We start from the raw sequence: 24,086 nt of genomic DNA on the forward strand, positions 1-24,086 counted from the left end.
CATGGACCTTTAGCCGTGACAATACTAGAACATCCTGCAACAAGGGCAGGGAGACATTTCTCAGGTGTTGTTGCCATTTGACCTCTTCGAATGTTCTAGATTTCTGAATTGGTAATGACCCAGAACTCTTTCTTTTTAGCTCCAAAGGGAATCTGGGAAACTTGAGAAATGAACTGTAATGGGGTGGGGCCCAAACAAATCTTTTTTTTTTTTAATTAATTAATCTATTTTTTATACATTAAAAAAAGTTTTTATTTATTTATTTTGAGAGAGACACAGAGAGAGAGAGAGAGCAGGGGAGGGGTAAAGAGAGAATCCCAACTAGGGTGCACTGCCAGTGCAGAGCCCTATGCAGGGCTTGAACTCATGATCTGTGAGATCATGACCTGAACTAAAACCAAGAGTCAGATGCTTAACCAACTGAGCCACCCAGGAGCACTGAGCCCAAATAAATCTTAGAGCTCTCTGGAAAATCAGAACAGGCTCTGAGTTGACATATCACATTAAACACTTCTTGTGTTTGTTATCATTTAATCCATACAATAATCCTATCAATAGGCAGCCACTATTATACCTGTTCTAAAGGTAAGGAAAGATTCCTTTCAAATCAAGACATACACACAAAATTTTAACTTGATATTCCAGAACATAGATGCTCCTAATATTTTTTTGCAAGAAGCAGCAAATAACAGAGCTAAGAAAATTTTGAAAAATAAAATAACTGGGAAAGATCTGCCTAGCCACATGTTAAAATGTACTATGAAACAAGATTGTAAAAGTGAGGTGCTAGCAAAGTAAATCAACAGCCAAATCACATGAACAGAAGAGACAACTTGAAAAACATCCAGGCATATACACAAACTTACATTGTTTTTGAAAAGGGACCAGCCAACATGGGCAATGCCACATTGTTTGACAAATGTGCTGGGGAAACCAGCTATTTGGGAAATAAACGAAGCAAGACCTTGCCCCGTACCACAACCTGAAATGAATTCCAAATGGATTAGGAATTACATGAAAAAAGAAAAATCAAATAAAATTAAAACCAATAATATAAAAATGAATATAAAATTTCTTTCTATTCATGAACGTTAAGTTTCTGAGAACCTCTGTGGTGAAAGAAATTCACATCTGATTAGCTTAAGAATGTATGGATTGGGGGGCCTGGGTGGCTCAGTAGGTTGGGCATCCAACTCTTGATTTCAGCTAAGGTCTTGATCCCAGGGTCATGGGATCAAGCCCCACATTGGGCTCCATGCTGAGTGTGAAGCCTGCTTAAGATCCTGCCTCTCTCTCTCTTCTCTACCCCTCTCCCCACCTCATACACACACACACACTCTCTCTCTCTCCAAAATTAAAAAAAACAAATGTATGAACTAAAGAGTACTAACATCGAGATTAAAATTAAAACTATGATGGGGAGCAAGATGGGCAGATGGGTAGATATAGAACAAGCAAGGATGGTAAAATAGTCATGGTAGCGTCACGGCAGTGTGTAGGCAGGTTTCCACTGTGACAGGTATTCGAACATTTTCATATAAAATGTGGCGGAAAAAGTGAGCTCATGAAAGTGTGCACGTGTTTCTTATGATCACAACAATATAACAATACGGAACTGTCTCAACAATGGTGTTAGTACAGTGGGCAATGCTCACCTGTCACCCCACTGAGGTCTTTGCTCAAGTGTCACCTTATCAGAGCAGCCTTCTGGAACCATCCGAACAAAAATACCTATTTCCCCACCTTAGTCATCCCTCTCCTTTCTTTTCTTTTCCTCCATGGCATTTAAAGACTATTTGTATTTATTGATTGGTTACTCCGATCTCTCCCAGCTAAAATGTAAGCTCTGAGGGAGGAGAGATTCGTTTTAAAGGCAATTTTGTTCAGTGCTTTTTTCCTGGGGCCTAGAACACTGCTTAGCATATAGCAAGTCCTCAACATATATTTCCTGAATAAATACACATCTGATTATTTTCCATTTACGATACCTTGTTCACTCAGGATCTTTCTTCCCCAGTTGCAACAGATGCCTGCAGATAACATCTTTGTTTTTTCACCAATAGCATATGCCTTCTCTTGGGGTGATTCTATTTGTCCTCCATTTCAAAGTTCACAATCTTTCCTATTTTGTGACTTAACATTGTTGATTCTCCCTTGCTGGTTCCCATGTGGTCCCAGAATTACCGGACTACTTATATGCCTGCCTGAGTTAGGAAGTTTTCAGTAAACTTCATTTACTCTAACTAGATAAGAATATTATGGTGCGTCTACTCAATGGTATATTACACAGCCATTGCAAAATTATGTGTACAAAGAGTTTGTATACATGAGAATGTGTATAACTTTAAGCAAAAACTGGAAAATATGAAGTTATATTTCTAGCATAAGTACAACATTATACAGATGTAAAAGACTAAAAGGAAATATATCAAGATATTGGCAGTGCTGGTCTCTGGGTGTTATTACGGTTTTCCCTTATGTACGTTTTAAACTATAGTGAACGTTACTTTTAGAACAGGAACAACAGAATGAACTTGATTTATAAGATCACAGACCCACGGAGACCAGCACAAGCCTGGCATGGGGGCTGGGAAGTCTTGAACCCTCTGTGGGTATTTCCCACTGCCCAAAAGGCCTTCTTTTCTACCTTCAGCCTCTGCAAGCCTCTGGGTCCTCCTGGCCCAGCCCATGCGGTCTCTCCATCATGAACGCTTCCCTGACACTCTCAGTCCCCAAGAGTCCATGCCGCCTTTGTATTTCCATGGCAGTCACCTCACCACTCCAATACTTCCCCAAACTCCTGGTATTATGAATTGTCATCCTTTTATTCACATCTTCCTGAACAGTATACAAGTTTTCTTAGGATAAGAACGTTGCCTCTGTATTTCTCCTCTGCCTTAGGAGGTAAAAACCACCCAGCAAATATTCCAGAGATGAATGAAATCAATCACCCTGTTGTCTGGGCCGGTACTTCCCAATCCCTTACCTGAAATAAGCATTCAGCTCTAGGAAAGAAAACAGCAGCACAGAACCAAGTGTGAGCCATGGGACAGCATGAAGCAACTTTCCAGGAGTCATTTTGTACTTGACCCCAGTCCCAGCGCCCAGTTGCTCTGAGTTCTTAGGCAAGACAAGCCTCAGTTTCCTTGTCTGTAAAACAGCACATGCAGCTACCTGTTTTCCAGGGCTGTAAGGATTCCAGGAAATGCTATGTGGGACTTCTCGGCACAGAGGCTGGCATGCGGCTGCGCCCCGGGGAGCCTCCCCCTCTGTGGGGCTACTCCAGGACTGTTCCTGCTCTCAGACACTGGCTGCCAGAGGGGACACTTCCCTTTGGCTGTTACCAAATCCTTCCTTGATCCACCTACCCCGTCTTTCTTTAGACATTGCCAGTAAGAATAATAAAATGAGATTCTTTACCAACTCCTGCAAAATCCGGGACTCTATTCAAAATCTCAGCCAGTAATCCCTGGGAGCCCCCAGGGCATGTCTTAAGTGAGCTATAAATACTCTTCTTCACTCTACATAAAGCATCTCCTTTCCTTCTCTTGCCTCACAAGCCACCTGAGGGGTGCTCACTCCTGCCATGGCTTCTGGTGCAGAAGAGAGAACATTTCTGTTCCCCGTGAGGTTTGAGGACGTAAAGATGTATGCACGATCTTGTAAAGATTTTGGTAAGAGAGCTTTCTTTTTCTTTTCAACGTATAGCATCTTCTCCCTAAAAGTGATGGATACGACCTAGACTTGCTTCCCCCCCCCCCCCCCAAGGGCCAAGGCCTCTGAGGACCGAGCTGATCTGCCTGGGCTCCTCCTCCTTGCACTCTCATGCACTTAGTGGGTCTACCAGACGGCTTTATCAGACATGCCTGAATGTGTCTTAATCACAGGGTGGGTGCAGATTTAGGCTAAAGCTGGGACCCCACTACACTGACTCTGGTTTTTGTTGGCAGACCTCATCCCTGTCCCTCTTCCTTTCTCTCTTTTCTGTGACCCGGACGATGCTCACGAAGCTTTTACTTCACCCACTCCATTATCTTTGCTGGAGCACCTTTCCTTAATGGGCAGGATGAAAGGGATTCGAGAAGGTGGAGAACCACACCTTGGTGATGTAGGACCAAGTGGCTGCAAGGGACAGTAAACTAAAAGCAGTATTTCAAGTCAAGAACAGAGTGAAATGCAAAGAATTCAAAGAGATTGCTAAAGGGAAAAGAGCCAAGGTCAGAGCAAAGAGCCAATACAGAGCCAAGAGTATCACCCGAAAGGTTTGAGGCCCTTCCCGGGAGGCGCTGGAGAACCATGAGCACCTAAGGAACAGTAAGATTACTCCAGAAACTGAACCAAATGAGTCACAAAGGCAGAAGGCCACCTCCACAGCCTCTCCCAGTATGGATGAGGCTGACCTTTCAGACTTCAGGTGGATGGGACCAGTGGAGAGCCGACTGGGTGGTAATGAGAGGTGGTGATAAGTACCTCCACAGAGCCTCGCCGGGAACAACCCAAGGCCAGGTCTCAGGGGGAGCACTGACAGACTACAGTAATCATTCTAATAGTGCCTCTGGCGGGTCCTTCCCACAGTTGGAAGGATTCTTCCTAGGTTCTGTTCAGGGCTCTAAGCCCTCTAGTGCCCTAGAGAGTGAGTGCTTCAGAGGACAAGTTCATGATACAGCAGGATTCAACTCTATCCCCACACGTCATGCAAGGGCAGCAGGAGTAAGCCGAGCTGAAGGACTATGTAAGGCAGTTAAGACAGAAAGCTGAGGGCAGGGTCATGTCCATCCCGTTCCTCTCCCAGCTGCAGCCTCCCGGCACTGGACTCTGCCCTCCAGCTGCTGCAATTGTGTCACAGAGAAGAACATGTAGATGAATCGCTATTGTGACACACGTCATCGGATTTGGGGTGGGGGGGGAACTAGTCAAAACCACCTCAAGAAACACAGATGCTGCTACTGGGTACAAAAATACAGAAAATGAGGAAGAGAATAAAAAAATGAGCAGCACACTGGGAATCAAGAAGCCTTTATAAAATACGCTGATAAAGGATTTTATCATGGAAATGTGAGAGAGACACGGAAGCCATGGGGGAAAAATGATCTCTTAAAACAGGGCAAGAAATAATAATGCTTGCCAAAGTTATTCTATGTGTAACTCTAAAAGCAAGACATTCGTAAACATAACATTTAAAAAAATACAAATTAACTAATTCAAGATGTTACTAATCAGCATGCATAAAAGAATACAAGAAAACTACTATCTTAATTTTGTTTTAGAAGACTATAATAAGGCCACACAAAATCAACGTAATTCCCTAAAGACAGACACTCTTTCGGAGGACAAATAAGAAATTAATCACCTAAGGCAGAGGTCAGCAAACATTTTGTAAGGGCCCATGGCACGCAGACTTCTAAGATGGTTTCCAATGATCGTGGTCTCCTTATATTCACAGCAATCTCCTTGGGTCATCCCCTCCCTTCAGATGTGCGTGGGACCTGGTAACTTGCTTATAAACAATACTATCAGTAAAGGTGACAGGATACCGGTTTCATGATTAGGTTACAAAACAGTCCAGCCACCTGGGAGACGCTTCCCGTTCCTTCCCGGTTTGCATGCCTTGAGGAAGCAAACGGCCATGTTAGATAGGCCCAGGTGGCAAGGAACTGAGGGTGGTCTTTGGCCCAAAGCCAGCCAGGACCGGAGGCCGTCAATGCAACAACTGCGAGGAACTCAATCCTGCTGACAAGCACACGTGCTTGGAAGCAGATCCGTCTCCCAGATGGGCCTGGAGACAACGACAGCCCAGCACTTTGCAGCCTGTGAGTGACCTGGAAGTGGAGGGTCTGGCTGAGCTGTGCCCAGATTCCTCATCCCCAGGAACTCTGAGAGAGTTAATGTATGTTGTTCTAAGCCACTGCGTTTTCAGGCAGTTTCTCACTGGGCAATGGATGACGGATAACCAGTGAAAGGCCAGACAATAAATACTTCAGGCATTGTAAGCTACATAGTCTCTGGGCCAAATATTCATCTCTGCTGCAGTGGCCCCAAAGCAGCCAGAGGGGATACCCCAATGAAGGAGCCCAGCGGGGTTCTAATAAAATGTTACTAATGGACAGTGAAACTCAAAATTTCAGAGAATATTCACATGGCACAAAATATCGTTCATCTTTTGACTTTTTCAACCATTTAAGAATGCAAAAACCAGCTCCCAGGCCACAAGAGAACAGGTAGCAGGATGGATTTGGCCTGTGGGTTGTAGTTTGCTAACCTCCTGACCTAAAAGGTACAGCAAGAGCTCTGTTGAGTATTATTTTGATAACACTTAGACCTGAATTTATAGAACACTATGCTATATACAACGAAACACACTAATAAAGCCAAATAAAACAGATAATGAAATGCCAAATAAACATCGCGTGGCAAATATTTTCTACATTTCAGAGTCAGAGAAATTGAGGCAAAGAAACACCCGTCAGAGATGAGGTGCAAATAGAACCTGTATGTCCTGATTCTCAGGTGAGGACACAGGATTCAACTACCATGGGTAACAAAGCCCCAGTCAAGTAAAGAGGAGGCGCAGACACAACTGATGGAGATACTGTGATCGGGTGGACCCCTCCCCACAGAGCCCAGGAGAAGTTCTACACAGAAGGGGAATAAAGGCTAGTGGGAGACACACATGGAAAGCACATGCCACATACATGAACTAAAAATAAGACACGGACTCAGAAAAGCTAATGAAAGGTTTATCCTAGATAAAACTATCTTCACTTCCCTAAAGCGACATCAGGAAGAAACAACAGAACTACTCTATGTTCTTTAAATTTTTTTGAAGCTTATTTATTTATTTTTGAGAGAGACAGAGACAGTGCAAGTGGGGAAGGGGCAGAGACAGAGAATCCCAAGCAGGCTCCGTGTTGCCAGCTCAGAGCCTGATGCAGGGCTTGAACCCACAAAACAGCAAGATAGTGACCTGCGCTGAAACCAAGAGCCTGAAGCCTAACCTACTAAGCCACCCAGGTGCCCCAACTAGTCTATGTTCTTTAGAGGAAAGAACCAGGATTGATGGGCAGAGGTTAGAGGAAGCTTATTGCAACTTACGTTAAGGGGGCAGGATTTTATACAATCAAAGTTGTTCATTAATGAAAGGGGCTTTCTTGAAAATACCTTATACAACTGTGCTCACCGCTCATGGATGGCACTCAGACAGAAGGCAGAGGACTACAGGACCCTGTTGAAGGGACTCTTACATCAGGGAGAAACTTTTCCTATCATTCTTCTTCTTTTTTAAAAATCTATTTGGGGGGGGGTACAGGCATGTGCAAGTGCACGCAGGGGAGGGGGCAGAAAGAGAGGGAGAGAATCTCAAGCAGGCTGCAAGCTGTCAGTGCAGAGCCCAAAACAGGGCATGATCCCACACACCGTGAGATCATGACCTTGAGCCGACATCAAGAGTTGGACACTGAACCAACTTGAATCACCCAGGCGACCCCTCTCATTCTTATTACATTTTGAAATTTGACATACCAGAAAAACATGCCTGCTTTCATTTTAGGCTATGTCTAGACAACAAGAGCAGGTAGATAACTTGGATAAGATGTTCTTTTGAAGCACCTCAACTCAAAGCTCTAGAAAGTATACGGCATTCAGGGAAGATCACAAAAATTCAGGAATGGAAGGGTTCAATGATGAAGAAAGTCCCTGGCTAATTAATACAGGGGACAAGATAATGATATATTTATCTGAAAGGTACATTTTTTTCCACTTTCTAAATTTATGTGTTTTTTTTTAATTGAAGTCAAGTTGACACCAAATGTTATGTTAGTTTCAGGTGTCCAGTGTAGTGACAAGACTGTATGTTATTCTCTGCTCACCACAAGTATAGCTACCTACATACACTATTACGCTATTACACTATCACTATTACTACAACACTATTACACTACCATTTACTTATTCCCTATGCTGTGTTTTTTTTATCCCTGGGACTTATTCTTTCCATACTTGAAGTCTATTATCTCCTCCCCCCTTCACCCATTTTGCACCCCCCCCCACCCCGCCACTTATCTCCTCCCCTCTGGCAACCATCAGTTTGTTTTCTGTATTTATGGGTCTGTTTCTGCATTTTTTGTTTGCTAGTTTGTTTGGCTTTTTAGATCCCATGTATAAACGAAATTATATGGTATTTGTCTTTCTTTGACTTACTTCACATAACATAATACTCTCTAGGTCCAGCCATGTTGTTGCAAATGGCAAAAATATCATCCTCTTTTACAGCTGAGTAATATCCCATTGTATATATACTGAATGGTGCATATTTTTAAAAGAACATACTATGAAAGACTTTATACCAGGAAGACAATCAGAACGATTACTTTGAAAGGAAAAGGGAGTTTAGGATAACTGAATGATGACACAGTTTATAAATTTCAGTAACAACAACAAAAACCCCCAAACCACGAAATCATGGGTCAACACTAAGCTTTAAAAAGAATTATTAATAACATGACCAAATGGATAACTGATTAAAGGGAAAGAATGTTATCTAAGTTCTTGAAAAATATTTTCTAGTTTTAAGAATTTAGACACTCTGATTCAGGCTCTTTCTCTTTCTAAAACCAGAATGTCAAATGATTGACCTAAAGGCAATAAAATCAATTTAAATTTGAGTATCACATGGCTCATAACATTCCTGCCATCATAAGCAGCAATATACCTCTCTGCAGGCAGACCTGTGGAGGAAAGGAAAACTAGAAAAAGGACACTGCTTGTGGATGTGGAATCATAAAGTGGGGAATCAGTCAGAGGAGATACTATTTAATATCATCAGATTAAGGCTAGCTTTGCACCTGTCACCATGACAGGTATGACCTTGCAAAGGAACCCAAATTCTCAAGACCATGACCAAGGTTTCCTATAATCCTGAAGCATTTTCAGACTGTCAAAAGGCCCATTTAAAATAAGCAAAGTAATATTTTAAAATTTTAATAACAGGCATGACTTTAACTATGATTTTAACAAGAAATATTACTGATCACTTCACTTCAGTATTAAACAAATTGGAACAGTGAGAAATAATTTCCTTCCTAATCTGTCCTGTAATAAGCATGTTAAGAAAAATTTAAGTTTTACTAAAATAACGGTGATGTACAATAAGCTTCTGACATAAAAAGTGTGCCCTTTGGTAAGTTCTGACATATGTATACACCTGTGAAATCATTGCCACAAAGTAAGTGACATAGATAGCCAATCACCCTCCAAAGTTTCCTGGTGTCCCTTTGTCATCTCTACTGCCCTTCCCCAATCAACTGGCCCTCAATGAATTCCCACATTTGAGCCAGTTTATATCCCCCAGAACCTCTTGAATGAAGGGAAAGATGAGTCACCTTAAGGAAGGACCCTGAAAATTTATACTGTTACTCTTTCTCCCAGCCTTCCCCAAAGGGGCCCACAGCTTTTTAATGGAGGAACTGTACATTGGTGAGAAGGAAATAACCAGACTTCTGGGGCCTACTGGACTCTGGCTCTGAACTGGCACTAATTCCAGAAGATCCCTGTGCCCACCAGTCAGAGTAGGGGCTTATGCGGTCGTGAGTTCAAGCCCCGTATTGGGCTCCGTAGTGGCATAAAGCCTAGTTGAAAAAAAAAAAGTTCCCACCAAGCAAATTAAAACAAACAAACAAAAAACTTATGGGGTGCCTGGGTGGTTCAGTTGTTTTGAGCATCCAACTCTTGATTTTGGCTCGGGTCATTACCCCAGGATCGTGGGATTGGGCCCCCCATCGGACTCCATGCTCATTATAGAGCCTACTTAAGACTCTCTCTCTCCCTCTGCCCCTCCCCACCATTCATGCACGTGTGTGCATTCTCTCTCTATGCTAAAACGAGAAAAAAAAAAGAGTAGGGATTTATGGAGATCAGGTGACCAATGGAGTTCCAGCTCCATCTCACGATGGCTTCAGTGGGTCCCGGACACCATCCTGTGGTTATTTTCCCAGTTCCAGAATGCATATTTGGAAGAGACATATTTAGCAGCTGGCACAATCCCATATTAGTTCCCTGACCTGTGGAGTGAAGGCAATTATAGTGGGAAAGGCAAAATGGAAGCCATTAGAACTGGCTCTACCTAGAAAAATTGTAAAACCAAAAGCAATATCACATTTCTAGGGGACTGCAGAAATTAGTGCCACCATTAGAGACTTGAAAGATGTAGGAGTGGTGATTCCCACCCATCTCCTCACCGATTTGGCCTGTACAGAAGACAGATGGATCTTGGAGATAACACTGGAGTATCGTAAATTTAACCAGGTGGTGACTTCAACTGCAGTGCTGTACCCGAATGTGGTTGCATTGCTTGAGCAAATTAACACACAGCCGGTACGCAGCTACTGATCTGGCATATGTCCTTTCCCCACCACTGTCCATAAGGCCCAACAAAAGGAGTTTCTTTCAGCTGGCAAGGCCAGCAATATACCCTCCCTGTCCTACCTCAGGGGTGTATCAACTCTCTAGCCTGATGTCATAATTTAGTTCATAAGACTCTTGATTGCCTTTCTCTTCTATAAGATACACACTGATCTGTTACATTGATGACCTTATGCTCACTGAACCTGGTGAGCAAGAAGTAGCCACTACTCTAGACTGATTGGCAAGAGAGTGGAAAATAAATCTAACTAAAATTCAGAGGCCTTCTACTTTAGTGGTTTCTAGGGGTCTAGTGGTGTGGAGTGCATCAGATACCATTTCCAAGGTGAAGGAGAAGTTGTTGCATCTAACCCATCCTACAACCAAAAAAGATGCACAATCCCTAGTGGGCCTCTTTGGATTTTGGAGGTAACATATTCCTCATTTGGGAGTATGGCTCCCGCCTGTTTACCAAATGACCTGAAAAGCTGCTGTTGAGGGGGGCCCAGAACAAGAGACGGCTCTGCAACAGGTCCAGGCTGCTGTTCAAGCTGCTTTGCCACTTGGGCCATATGTTCCAGCAGATTCAGTAGTCCTTGATGTGTCAGTGGTAGATACAGATGTGTTCGGAGCCTCTGGCCCCTATCAGTGAATTAGAGCACAAAGTCTTAGGATTTTGGAGCAAAACCCTGCCATCTTCTGCAGAAAACTACTCCCCTTTTGAGAAACAGTTCTTGGTCTGCTACTGGGCCTTAACAGAGACTGAACACTTAACTATGGCCCTCCAAGTTCCACTGAGACCTGAAATGCCCATCACTAATCGGGTGTTATCTGATCCATCAAGCCATAAAGTTGGGTGTGCACTGCAGCCCTCCATCATCAAATGGAAGCAGTATGCACCAGATGGGGCCTAAGCAGGCCGCGGAGGCACAGGAAGTGACATGAAAAAGTGGCCCAAATGCCCAGTCCCCACTCCTGCTACGATGCCTTCTTCCTCTCAGCTTGCATCTCTGGACTCATGGGTTGTTCCCTAGGACAGCTGACAGAGGAAGAGAAGACTCAGGGTCTCGTTTACAGACTGTTCTGCATGACATGAAGGCACCGCCTGAGAGGGCCAGCTGCAGTGCTACACACCCCCGAAGGACATGCTGAAGGGAGATCCTCCCAGTAGGAAGAGCACGGGCAGTGTACCCGGATGTTCATTTTGTGTGGGAGGAGAAATGGCTGGACATCCAACTTTATATTGATTGATGGGCAGTGGCCAATGGTTTGGCTGGATGGTCAGGGACTTGGAAGAAACAAGATTGGAATACTGAGGACAAGGAAGTCTGGTTGACCAAGATATCTGGGGAAGAGGCATGTGGACAGACCTCTCTGAATGGGGAGGAAAAAATGTGACGATATCTGTGTCCTATGGGAATGCTCACCAGAGGGTAGCCTCAGCAGGGAGGATTTTAATAATGAAGTGGATAGGGTGATCTGTTGTGTAGACAGCAGTCAGTCTCTTTCTCCAGTCAACCCTGTCATCATGCAGTGGGCCATGAACAAAGTGGCCATGGTGGTAGGGAAGGTTATATGTGGGCCCAGCAATGTGGACTTCTACTCACCAAGGCTGACCCGGCTACGGCTACCGCTGAGTGCCCAATCTGCACCAACACTGATTGTCCAAGATGGCACCAATTCCCAGGGTGCTCAGCCAGTTACATGGTGGCAGGTTGATTACATGGGACTACTTCCATTACGGACGGGGCAATGTTTCATTCTAAATAGAACAGACACTCTGGATGTGGATTTGCTTTTCCCGATGAGCTGCTTCTGCCAAAACTACCATCTGTGAACTTACAAAATGCCTTATGCGCTGTCATGGTATTCTACACAGTGTTGCTTCTAATCAAGTAACCCACCGCACAGCAAAAGAAGTGCAGCAGTGGGCCCATGCTCATGGAATTCACTGGTCTTACCAAGTTCTCCACTATCTTGGAGCAGATGGCTTGACAGGACAGTGGAATGGCCTTTTGAAGACACAGTTACAGTGTGAGCTAGGTGGCAATATGTTGCAGGAATCTGGCAAGGTTCTCCAGAAGACTGCCAATGCTCTGAATCAACATCCAATATATTGTGCCTTTTATCCCATACCAGGATTCATGGGTCCAGAAATGATGGGGTAGTACTGGGAATGGCACCCCTCACTATTCCCCGCCAAGTGATTCACTAGCCAAGTGTGTGCTTCCTGTTCCCATGACTTTATGCTCTGCTAGTCGAGAGGTCTTAGTTCCAGGAAAAGGAATGCTTCCACCAAGAGACACATAATGATTCCACTGAGCTGGAAATTCAGACAGCCACCCAGCCACTTTGGGCTCCTAAAGCCTCTGAAGCAATCGGAGGGAGTTCTGTGCTGGTTGTGGTGAATGATCCTTGCTACCAAGGAGGAAATTGTGGACTACTACTCCCCAGGGAAAGTAAGGAGGAGTGTCTGAAATGCAGGAGATCTCTTAGGGTATGTTAGTATTACCATGTTCTGTGATTAAGGTCAATTGAAAACTACAATAACCCAATCTAGGTAGAACTACTAAAAGCCCAGATTCTTCAGGAAGGACTGTTTGGATCACCTCAGAAGGTGCTGAAGGCAAAGAGAATACAGAGCAGGTAGTAGAAGCAGGTAGTTATAAATACCAGCTATGACTCCATAACCAGTTACAGAAATGAGGACTGTAATTATTGTATTTCCTCATTTAGTTATGAATATATCTGTGTGGTTGTACGTGTGCATAAATAATTTAAATGTATATATTTGTTACAGATATGTCTTTGTTTTCTTCCCTTTCTTATTCCTTTATCATGTAAGATAAGATGTACTGACTTTATACCATGGTATTTAAGTATTGTTAATTTTTTTCACAGTATCTAAGTTGGGGATTTCAAGAAGGGAGAATATCACTTAGGGGTTGTATGTAAGGGGTTAGTGGGTTTTGGTTGTATGAGGGATAACTGTATCACGTTAGGTGGAATTAGGACCTTGTTAGTGCCTTCATGGAGACGAAGGACAGTTTGAGGAGATGTGCATGGCTGCCAAACTGATGAGAGGGGGACATGTGATGGTTAATCTGAAGTGTCATTTGACCGGGCTACAGGTTGCCCAAATTAAACTTTCTGGGCATGTCTGTGAGGGTGTTTCTCAATGAGATCATCAGCATCTGAACTGGGGGACTCCAGTAAAGCAGAATCCTCTCCTCAGTGTGGATGGGCAGCAATGAATCCCTTAAAGGTCTGAGTAGAAACAAAAAGCAGAGGAAGGGAGGATTCAGTCCCCCTTGCTGCCTGCCCGCTTCACACCGGTCACTGGTCTTCTGCCACTGGACTGGGGTTTACACCATGGATTCCTCTCGTTCTCAGGCCTGGCTCTCCTGGGTCTCCGGCTTGCAGATGGCAGATCATGGGACTCCTCAGCCTCTATAATCTTGCGAGCCGATTCCACATAATACGTCTCCTTTTATACATACTTGCGTGCACGTACACACACACACACACACACACACATACACACACCCTATTGGTTTTGTTCCTCTGGAGAACCCTGATACAGTCTCGCTCTTTATTTGTAGCCATTCTAGTGACTACACAGTGGTATCTCACTGTGGTTTAGTTTGCATTTCCCTAAAGACTAATGATGTTGGTCATCTTTTCACGTGCTTAGTTACCACTCATAGATCTTCTCTGGTGAACTGTTAAACTCTTTTGCCCATTTTTCAAAACAGGTTTTTTTTTTCCCCCTTGAGTTTTGAGAGTTATTTATGTATTCTGGAAGCCAGTCCTTTATCATATCCAGGATTTGCAATTTTCTCCCAGTCTGGGGTTTGTCTTTCCATTCTCTTAGTTTCTTTTGAAAAGCTCATGCACGCATGTACTTAATTTTGAGGAAGCCCTATTTATCAGTGTTTTCTTTGATTGATTACACTTTTGGTGTCCTAAGAAATCTTTGCCTAACCCCAAATCACAAAGATTTCCATTTGTTTTCTTCCAGAAATTTTGTAGTTTTAGGTTTTACATTTAGGTCTGTGACCTATTTTTAGTGAATTTTTCTATACAGTGCAAAGTATTTATTCAGGTTAATTTTTCCCCATATGATAGCCAATGGTTCTAGCATCTGTTGAAGAGACTATCTTTTTTCCACTAAATTGACGTTGTGCCTTTGTTAAAAAAAAAAATCAGTTGCCTATATTTCTGTGATTCCATGTCTGGGCTTTGTATTTTACCGATGATTTGTCTATCTTAATATGAACACCACAGTGTCTTAATTACTGTAGCCTGCAAACCTTGAAATCAACTTTGGTCTACTTTTTCAAAGGTGATATGGCTATTCTAGGTCCTCCACATATCTCTATGCATTTTAGGTTGTCAATTTCTGTAAGAAAAAAAAAAAGCCTGCTGGGATTGGGATTGTGTTGAATCTACAGATCAGTTCAGAGAGAGATCACATCTTAACTATACTGAGTAGCTCCCAAACTCATGTGTGTTTATCCATACTTCGCTGAATACTTTTGGGGTACCTTCTGCAAATCTCTGGACTTCTCTCTGGACTCTGCCCTGCAAACTCTAGCTGCCGGGTCTTCCTGGACTCTCACTTCCATCTCCTCAACTCTGCCTGGGTTTCCCCTCCCTGTGCTGCAGCCTAGATACTTTCTCAAGGCAGTAAGCTGGGCAATCATAGCGCTCACCTCGTTTATTTTCCGTCACTGTGTTCACTGTCCTTCATTGCTAGATGTTCAATGTCTTCAATATTGCTGTTGCATACATTTTGCCCATTTTAAAAACTGTTTCAGGCAGGAAAGTAAATCCGGGTCCCTGTTATTCCATCTTGGTAAGGAGTGGAAGTCTCAATTTTTAATTTTTAATGTCAAATCTGTTCTCAAAGTTATAAAATTCAAGTAAAAACAGGACAAAAACATAACTAGTAATTAGTATAAAGTTTTATCACTGTTCGTTTATTTGTTCATTAACTCATTTCATTCCAAAAATATTTATTGAATTCTGCATAGTAAGCACTGTGCTAGCACGTGAGCATACAACGCTGAAGATCAAAGCCAGACATGCCCCTTGCTCTCACAGAGCTTACAATCTAGTGGGACAGACAGACATTAATCAAATAACTATGAACAAAAATGTAACACTGCAATTGCAATAACTGCTATGACGGAAAAGAATAGAATAATGCTATGATAACCTATAAGAGGGTGGTTTTATGGTATTTGTTTCTACTGAGAGTATGTAGCCAGGAGTTGAAGAGATCACTACTGTTTCTTTATTTGCAAAGAAATTACATTCAGTATACAGTGGGAAAAAAGTACCCAACAAATACAGTTCTCAATATATGATGTACTAGGTTAAGACAATATGCTAAGTGCTTTGGAGCACACAAAAATTTTGACACTATCCTTATGAGACTTAAGATCTAACTGGGCACATAAAATATAGAGACATATAAAGGCTATGTATCTACATTCTATGTGAATATAAATGAAAATTTACCACGAACGTTATTTTGTCTATCTTCATTAAAAACATTATCTTTTCTATCAGCCTATAATTGCAGAAATTTGGTTAAGTTCCTTTGATAAAACAATATATTTATTTTATTTTGTTAAGTCTTACCTAGATATCTCAGCTTGGGAATTCTTCTCTCCATCAACAGTGAAAGGAGACGCTCCAGTTAGTAACTCATACATTAGAACACCTAAACTCCACCAGTCAACTGCCTATAAAACAACAATGTCGTTTTATAGAATATGAATATATATTTCATAAGACAAAATGAACAAAATAAAGCTATATATTTGGAAAATATTTTAACCAAAAGGTTTTGTATATAACTTTCTGTGTAAGGAGTATGAAATTAAGCACTTGCACGAAAGACATTAAGAGGACAAATATCGAGGTATCCTCACAAAAGAATGTAAACATAGTAAAGTCAATTAAGGGGCTAAAAGTGTTTTCATTATTTCCTAAATCATTAAGTAATAGTTTCAGTTTGGTTAATTTTTTTTAAATTTCTATTTATTTTTTAACTTTTTTTAAAGTTTATTTTGAGAGAGAGAGAGTGAGTGAGTGGAACAGAGCAGAGAGAGAGGGAGACAGAGAATCCCAAGCAGGCTCTGCACTGTCAGTACAGAGCCCGATGCAGGTCTCGAACCTGTGAACCGTGAGATGATGACCTGAGCTGAAGTCAAACATGTTAAATGAGCTACCCAGGCACCCTAATTAAAAAAAAATTGTAAATTTAAAATAAATTCTAAAAATTTTAAGTAAAATCTTTACACTTATGATGGAGGGGAAAAGGGAGCATTCAGCATTATTTATTTGTTTTTGAGAGAGAGAGAGGGCACATGAGTGAGCTAGGGGCAGAGAGAGAGAGAGAGAGAGAGAGAATCCCAAAAGGTGAAGAGAGAGAGGGAGACGGAGAGCGGAGCCCAGAGTGGTGCTCAGGCTCACCCAATGCGGGGCTCGATCTCACGAACCAAACCATGAGACCATGACCTGAGACAAAGTCAGATGCTTAACCGACTGAGCCACCCAGGCACCCCATTCAGCATTTTTATTGATTATTCTGCTCCAATAAGTATCATGAAATTCCTTGACCTTAAAGGGCAAAAACGAAAATGGTTGTTTTCATAACCACATAAATCAATTCCTCTTATAGACACATTCACATACATCTTCATTTGTGTGAGCCATCCTTTTTTTGGGAAGCATGAAGACACTTAATACAAAATAAAAGGAGATCTAAAAAAAAAAAAGCAATCTAAATTGGAAACCAATTTATAAATGTAGTTACCTGAACTGAGAGCATACCAAATTATATATAATTTAGGAATTTTGATATATTGCAAATTAGTTCTTTTATAATTAGGCAAATCAAGATTTCAGTAATTTCTTGAATACACAAGCTTATACCAATGAGATATTAACTGGATGCTAAAATTTTTAACTCTGCGTCCCAACTTCAGGGCAAAGGTTTCAGAGATATGATGCAAAATTTATGAACCTAGAGCTATTTTAAAGAAAATACATAACCATGACATATGAAACATGATCAGGCAGACTGCAATCATAAAAGGAACAGTGTGGAGGCAGGTACGTTGATAAGCACTTTGCATATATTGTCACACTTAATTTAACTCAAAGTCGTCAAGCTGTTCCATGAATGGGAAAGAGTATTTATTGACTAGCTCTATTCTGGACCTCAGGTATGTAGGAATTCTAGGAGGTTCTAAAAGGTTTTCTTTCCTAAAAATTGGTTACTTAGGATGGGACTAAACAAATCTGTACCCTTTAATACAGGAAAAAATAGATTTTATAACAAAACTACTCAGAATGCTTCTTCTACAATCTTCATTTTGCACATACAAAGGCAAGTGAGGTTTTTAGAGGGCTTAGGAAAACAGACTATCTTGAATCCTTGACTATCTCCAAGGACTGTTAGTATGCTTATTTCTACTGAAGAGATAATCAACAGTCTTTTTCCTCTAAAACACTAGATACCATAATGTGTTCATGTATACAAAGCAAAGGAGAGAAAACAATGAAGGTAAGACAACACTAGAAAGAGGGCTCTGTTGAAGAGACTGTACTCAAGTTATTAACTAGGATTCTTACTGTACATTTTATAGAGATATATAAAGAAGTACGGAACATACCTTGTCATGTCCTGAATCTCCCCCTCTGACAATGTCTGGTGCCATGTATTCGATAGTTCCACAAAAGGAATATGCTCTTTCACCCTTAAACAATCAAACAAACAAAAAGGCATTTGATTTCAAACTAGTCTGACAAGTGACAAAAAAGGAAAGTTAATACTACATGTTACTGGTCAAGATAAACCACAGTAGCAAAGTAGTGGTAGAATCTGCTTGACAGACTCTCCCCCGCTTCTCACCAGGACAGATCATCACCTGTATAGTCAGTCCTGGGTGAATGTCCTGTTGAAAGACTTTGAGGCCTGAAATCTACCATCATCCATCCATCCATCCATCCACCCACCCACCCATCCAGCTGCCCATCCATCCATTCATCTATCTGTTCTTCTTTGCTGTATGTATGTATATTTCAATTAGTGGTTTCTTGTACGATTCTCTTTGTAAAACTTCAAATAGTCCTAGTAGGGTACCAAGAACTGTCTAATACTTTACTACTTTATTTCCAGATCAGCAACATTGAGAAAACACTGGGAAACCTTAAGGAAAAAAAAAAAAAAAAAAAAAAGACAGAGACCAAATGCTAAGAAGGGAATAGGGAGCCCAGAGATGAAAAATGATGAAAAAAATTCTTCCTACCTTATTTTTTCTAGGTTTGGCACTGCCAATCATATGCTCAGTAATGATGAGCAGAAGTGTTTTTATAAAAAGACTGTCCTTAAAGACAGTTATTTCTCTTTTGTAGGGCTTTAAAAAGGTCTAGATTTGAAAACTAAATTTTTTAATGGATCAACTGTGTCATATGACTCATCCCAATGAAACAGAAGAAATATCTAAATTATTATACAGATATATAAAATAAAAAAAAGAACTCCTCTTTAATGGGACACAATTAATATGGCTGTACCTGAAACATTTTAAGTAACTTTGGTGCCATTAAAATATTTTAAAAAACTAAAGGAAGCTTTTCAATTTGTACTTTATTCTTCCTCCATCAGTAAGATTTTGAGATATAGGCATTCTTCTTATTTGCCAATTTCAAATGTAAAGAACATTACTCTAGCAATGTTACAGAATCAGCAGAAGTTCTCTATTTGTGTAAAGTTAAGCTCAAAGACAATACATGTAATGAATTGATATAAACACTTTGGTAACAAATATATTAAAACTACTTAATTGTAATTATATTAGATGGTTTAAGATTCATTTCTTTCTTTTTTATACTACATATGCTGAAAGATTACTATTCCTGAGTATAACGAAAAGAAATAATTTACTTATGCTTAGATCTGCAGAAAATTTTCTTTTTTGTTACCTGGCAGAATATTGTCAATAAGTAGCTAATATAAAGCATATATCAAGTATCATTATCTCTCTGCTTCATCATTTCAGTACCAAATGCAAATTTTGTATCAAACTACAGAAAAATTAAAGCTAAATAAAATTGACTCCATTTAATTTACATATAAAAAGTAATGAATAATTTTAAACTTTGTTAGACATGCTTAGAAAAAATGTGTATATTAAGAAGCATTCATCTGTTCCCTGACTTATTTAAAAAGAAATACTACAAAATTATTCTTAAAAAAAATCCAAACTTCATAAAACCAGTGTTTTTAGTTAATACGCTATTTAGTATACAACAGCCTTTTTTTGGGTGAGCAAAAATCACTGTGTAGTTGACATAAAGAAACACGAAAATGACTGAATCATTGTATTTATCATTTGATCTCATCTAAGAAATACCTTTAAACCATTATATCCTAAATCAAGTTTAGATATCCTGAAAAAAATATAAATAATACTCCAAACTGTTTTATGAGTAAAAAGAATGAGTTTGATTTATTGCTTCTCTAGATTTTATTTATTTAGAAAACTAGTCTTTTTAGCAAATATAAACTTTCACTGCCATTAATAGGCAGCTCCATGTCACAAACCATTTTGAAATCATGCACTTTTCCAAGTATGAGACATGATTAAATTTTACAGAGTTATGAAAATATACACTCTCTTCTTCAAAATACTAGATATTCATGAAGTTTAGTGTTCAAAGGGTATAAGGCACATAGATCTTACTGATGAATGCCAGAAAGGTCTGACAGCCACCCCCACTTCTCATGTTTTACTTTCTCTGGCAATGAGAACTACGCAGCTCAGCTCTTGAAGGTCTCAACAGAGAGGAAGCTCAGAACCATATTACGTGCTCAAAGATATCTCATCCACCTTCTCCGTATGAGTTTTGAGCTCCCTTTAAATCACTTTAGCTTCTCTGTTTTGTGTTTATTTGTTTGGGGGTGGTGGGTAGTGGAGGGGAGTAGGCAGTATCTACATTAATAAATAATTAATAATTACGTATTTGATCGAAATTCTAGGAGACAGAAAAATTAAAGCTTAAGTTTTGGGAAGTTCCAGTTACTGAGAAACGAGTGAAAAGCATTAGGAAAAGCATTTCTTAAGTTTCTCTGTTATTTTAAAACATTGCCATTTTAGCCTCTTGCAGTTCTGTATCTGCTTCCTCTTCCTCTGCCCCAATGGTAGTGTTACTCCCTCTGGGTTTTAAGTTTTAGTGTGTCAGCCTTGATTTCCTGAGAGTTTATCTTCTATGTGTAAAAATATCCCCAACTTACTTTTGAATTTGTATTTATCTGCTTAGGAAGATGCATGTTATCTGGAAAGTATACAGAATGCCTTTCAAATAATTCTACCAAGGAGATAAACTGATGAGGTATGACAGAGGAAGGTCTGCTGTGGGGGCAGGAAAGCATCCTAGGTAATGTTTTATGAACTATGGTTTTATAAGGCTAGAATAACATAACTAAATTCTATTCATTACCATTTGTTCAAAATATCTTTACAGTACTATTTTAATATTTTAAAAAATACCCTAACCCTACTTAGGTCCACATTATTTTATAAATAATATTATTGATTAAAGCGAGCACAGAGTTAAGAGATTGTGAATGAGAATGTACTTAAATGTAAATATGGTAAAAGCAGTGTGCGTGTACCATTCTGGCAGATAAGACAGAGTGTTCTTGTGCTTAAGTGACCAGCTGATCAAGGAGGTTCCACTATCTCTTGGAGAGAAAGATCAGATAGCACTGGACAAAAAAACAAAACAAAACAAAACAAAACAAAACAAACAAAACTGGCTCCCTTCTAAGAAAAAATCCAAATATAAACTTAAGTGACAAATTCTTAGGCATTTCTCAATAAACACTAGATTAAATCATTCTTAGCTTTTATTTGCCAATGTTTTATCCTGATCTTCTTTGCTTATGATAAATTTATAAATGCAAAATTACCAATGAAAAGTCTCATCCCCATCCTGTATTTTCTCCCATCCTAATTTTGTCAAATCTTACAACAAATATCTAGAAATGTTTAATTTTAATTTTTAATTTTTAGTTTTTTAACATTTATTATCGAGACACAGAGAGACACAGAGCGTGAGCAGGGGAGGGGCAGAGAGTGGAGGAGACACAGAATCCGAAGCAGGCTCCGGGCTCTGAGCCGTCAGCACAGAGCCTGTTGCGGGGCTTGAACTTAGAAACTGCGAGATCTTGGCCCGAGCCAAAGTTGGACGCTTAACTGACTGAGCCACCCAGGTAGGTGCCCCTAGAAATGTTTGATTTTTAAAAAGAAGTAAATATTGCATTGCTAATCAACTAAGACTATGCTCATGAGAAAGAGAGGGGAATCCCTAGATGCAAGCCACGAAGAGGGTGCCAAAAACCAGTGAGGTAGACATATGACCTGTGCTACAGCTGCAAAGGGAGGGCCTTTAGCTTAGAAAACAAATATGCCCCTTTTGAAATCAAATCCCAAGGCTTCTGCCTCTTGTAGACTTGAGGCCTGAATTTACTCTCCCCTCCTTGGTATGAGGAAGTGAGAAAATCTGGTCCAACGTGGTAATACTCTGGAACACATGACAGAACCAGACAAATTCCCACAATCCAGGTGGCCGAGGGTTCACACAGATAAAGCCCTGGAGTCTCAAAAGTATTAAATAAGTGAACTAGACTCCCCAAACCAAACAGAAGGATTACTTGAAACACTAGAACAACATTCTATAAAAGACTAGTATATTGTAAAAGATGAAAGACATAAAGAAGGAAAATACCTATAAAATAATGTACGGCATAAAAAAGATGAGAAAGATATGAAAAGGAAGCAAACATTAACTATATAAATGAAAAAATGTACTAATGAACACAGGCTGATTAAACAAAGTAGATACAAATAAAGAGAGAATCTGAAAACCAGAAGATACACTTGAGAAAATATTGCAAAAGTCCCAAGCAGACTAAATAAAAATATATCCATGGGTGGCAAATTCCCATTCTTGAGTGATGGTTGTGTTTGCCTTATAAAAATTCCTTAACCCATACATTTATTTTGCTTTCGTTTTTACATATGTCTTATTTTAAAATAAAAAGATAAACTAGTCCATGAGTATAGTCCATGACAGCTAAATTAACAACGAATTTGCAGTGCAAAATAAAGGCATTTTATTTGGGAAACTCTTTATCTCTCCTTCTGTTCTGAATGGCAGCCTTGCTGGATAAAGAATTCTTGGCTGCATGTTTTTCCTATTTAGCACGTTGACTATATTCTGCCACTCCCTTCTTGCCTGCCAAGTTCCTGGGGACAGATCTGCTGTGAACCTGATCTGTCTTTCCTTGTAGGTTAAGGACTTTTTTTTCCCTTGCTGTTTTCAGTATTCTTTCTTTGTCTGTGTATTTTGTGAATTTGACTTTGATATGCCTTGGCGGTGGTCAGCTTTTGTTGGATTTTAAGGGAGCTCTCTGTGCTTCTTGCATTTTGATGTCTGTGTCCTTCCCCAGATCAGGAAAGTTCTCAGCTATAACTTGTTCGAAGAAACCTTCTGCTTCTTTTTCTCTCTCTTCATTTTCTGGGATTCCTATAATATGAATGTCATTCTGTTTCAGTAAGTCACTGAGTTCCCTAATACCTTCATGATCCATCACTTTTCTTTCCCTTTTCTTTTCAGCTTCATTATTTGCCATAATTTTATCTTCTTTATCACTCATTTGCTCCTCTACTTTGTCCATCCTCGTTTTTACGGACTCCATTTGGGTTTGCATCTCACAGCAGTTTTAATTTTGGCATAACTAGATTTTAGTTCTTTTATCTCTGCAGAAAGGGATTCTCTAGTGTTTTCTATGCTTTTCTCAAGCCCAGCTAGTATGCTTATAATTGTTGTTTTAAATTCTAGTTCAGACATATTATATCTGTAGCGATTAAATCTCTGGTTGTGAGATCTACTTCCTCTTCTTTCTTTTGGGGTGAATTTCTCCATCTTGTCATTTTGTCCAGAAAAGAAAAGAAGAAAACACACACACACACACACAAAACAAAGAAAAAAGCAAAAAAAAAAAGTAAAAAAAACCAAAAAACAAAAAAAACACTAGGTCCTGGGTGTGTTCTGGTCTGCTGGTTAAAAGAATCTAGATCCTAAATTAAATTAAATTTAAATTTAAACCATATATAAAATATTTTTAAAATAATAAAAAATTTTAAAAGGAATTAAAAAAAAGAAATGGAAAAAATAAAGAATGAAAATAAAAAGGAAGCTAGATTTGAATTCCCGTAGTAGACTTGGTACAAGCTAGTTGTTTGTGCTGGCCCTTCTGGTGGAGGTGCCTGTCACACTGATTCTCATGTGAACTTGCCCTAGTGTAGACGCACCTCCAAAGTGCAGGGGGGTGAGATTTGGTAGAAGTGGCTCCAGCCTCTACTATGTGGCACAGTTTTGCTCCCTGAAGGCTTTCAGTGCTGATGAGGGGGGATGAATGTGGCAGCACCCTGGTCTCTAGCCCTGGAGCTGAACATTCGCACCCCCACTCCTCAGGTCACCCTCACAGAAGAGCAATCAATATCCCTCAGCTGTCGCCAGTTGCCATCAGAACCCTCTGTTCACCCAGCCTGTGTCCGAGCTTTTTCATCTCAGGTGCGCAACTGAGTTTCAAAATCTAAATT

The 24,086-nt window shown here is 40.3% G+C and overlaps 1 protein-coding gene across 14 annotated transcripts in view; it reads right to left on the reverse strand.

Moving 5' to 3' along the window:
• Positions 1-24,086, reverse strand: part of RPS6KA5 (ribosomal protein S6 kinase A5) — a 178,643-nt gene that overhangs the window by 34,969 nt on the left and 119,588 nt on the right. For 13 of the 14 annotated variants that reach the window (XR_003422700.2, XR_003422699.2, XM_027066424.2 and 10 more), the window contains 2 exons: positions 18,087-18,170; positions 16,045-16,148 (listed from right to left, as the gene is read on the reverse strand). Coding sequence is in view for 11 of the 14 variants with exons in the window: in XM_027066424.2 (XP_026922225.1) it covers positions 16,045-16,148; positions 18,087-18,170 (188 nt within the window). In the remaining 3 variants the exon portion in view is untranslated. Of the gene's footprint in view, positions 1-15,110; positions 15,271-16,044; positions 16,149-18,086; positions 18,171-24,086 lie in introns of those variants that run through there. The other variant, XM_027066427.2, reaches the window with a different exon arrangement.

Source organism: Acinonyx jubatus, chromosome B3 (genome assembly GCF_027475565.1).
Source record: "Acinonyx jubatus isolate Ajub_Pintada_27869175 chromosome B3, VMU_Ajub_asm_v1.0, whole genome shotgun sequence".
NCBI lineage: Eukaryota > Metazoa > Chordata > Mammalia > Carnivora > Felidae > Acinonyx > Acinonyx jubatus.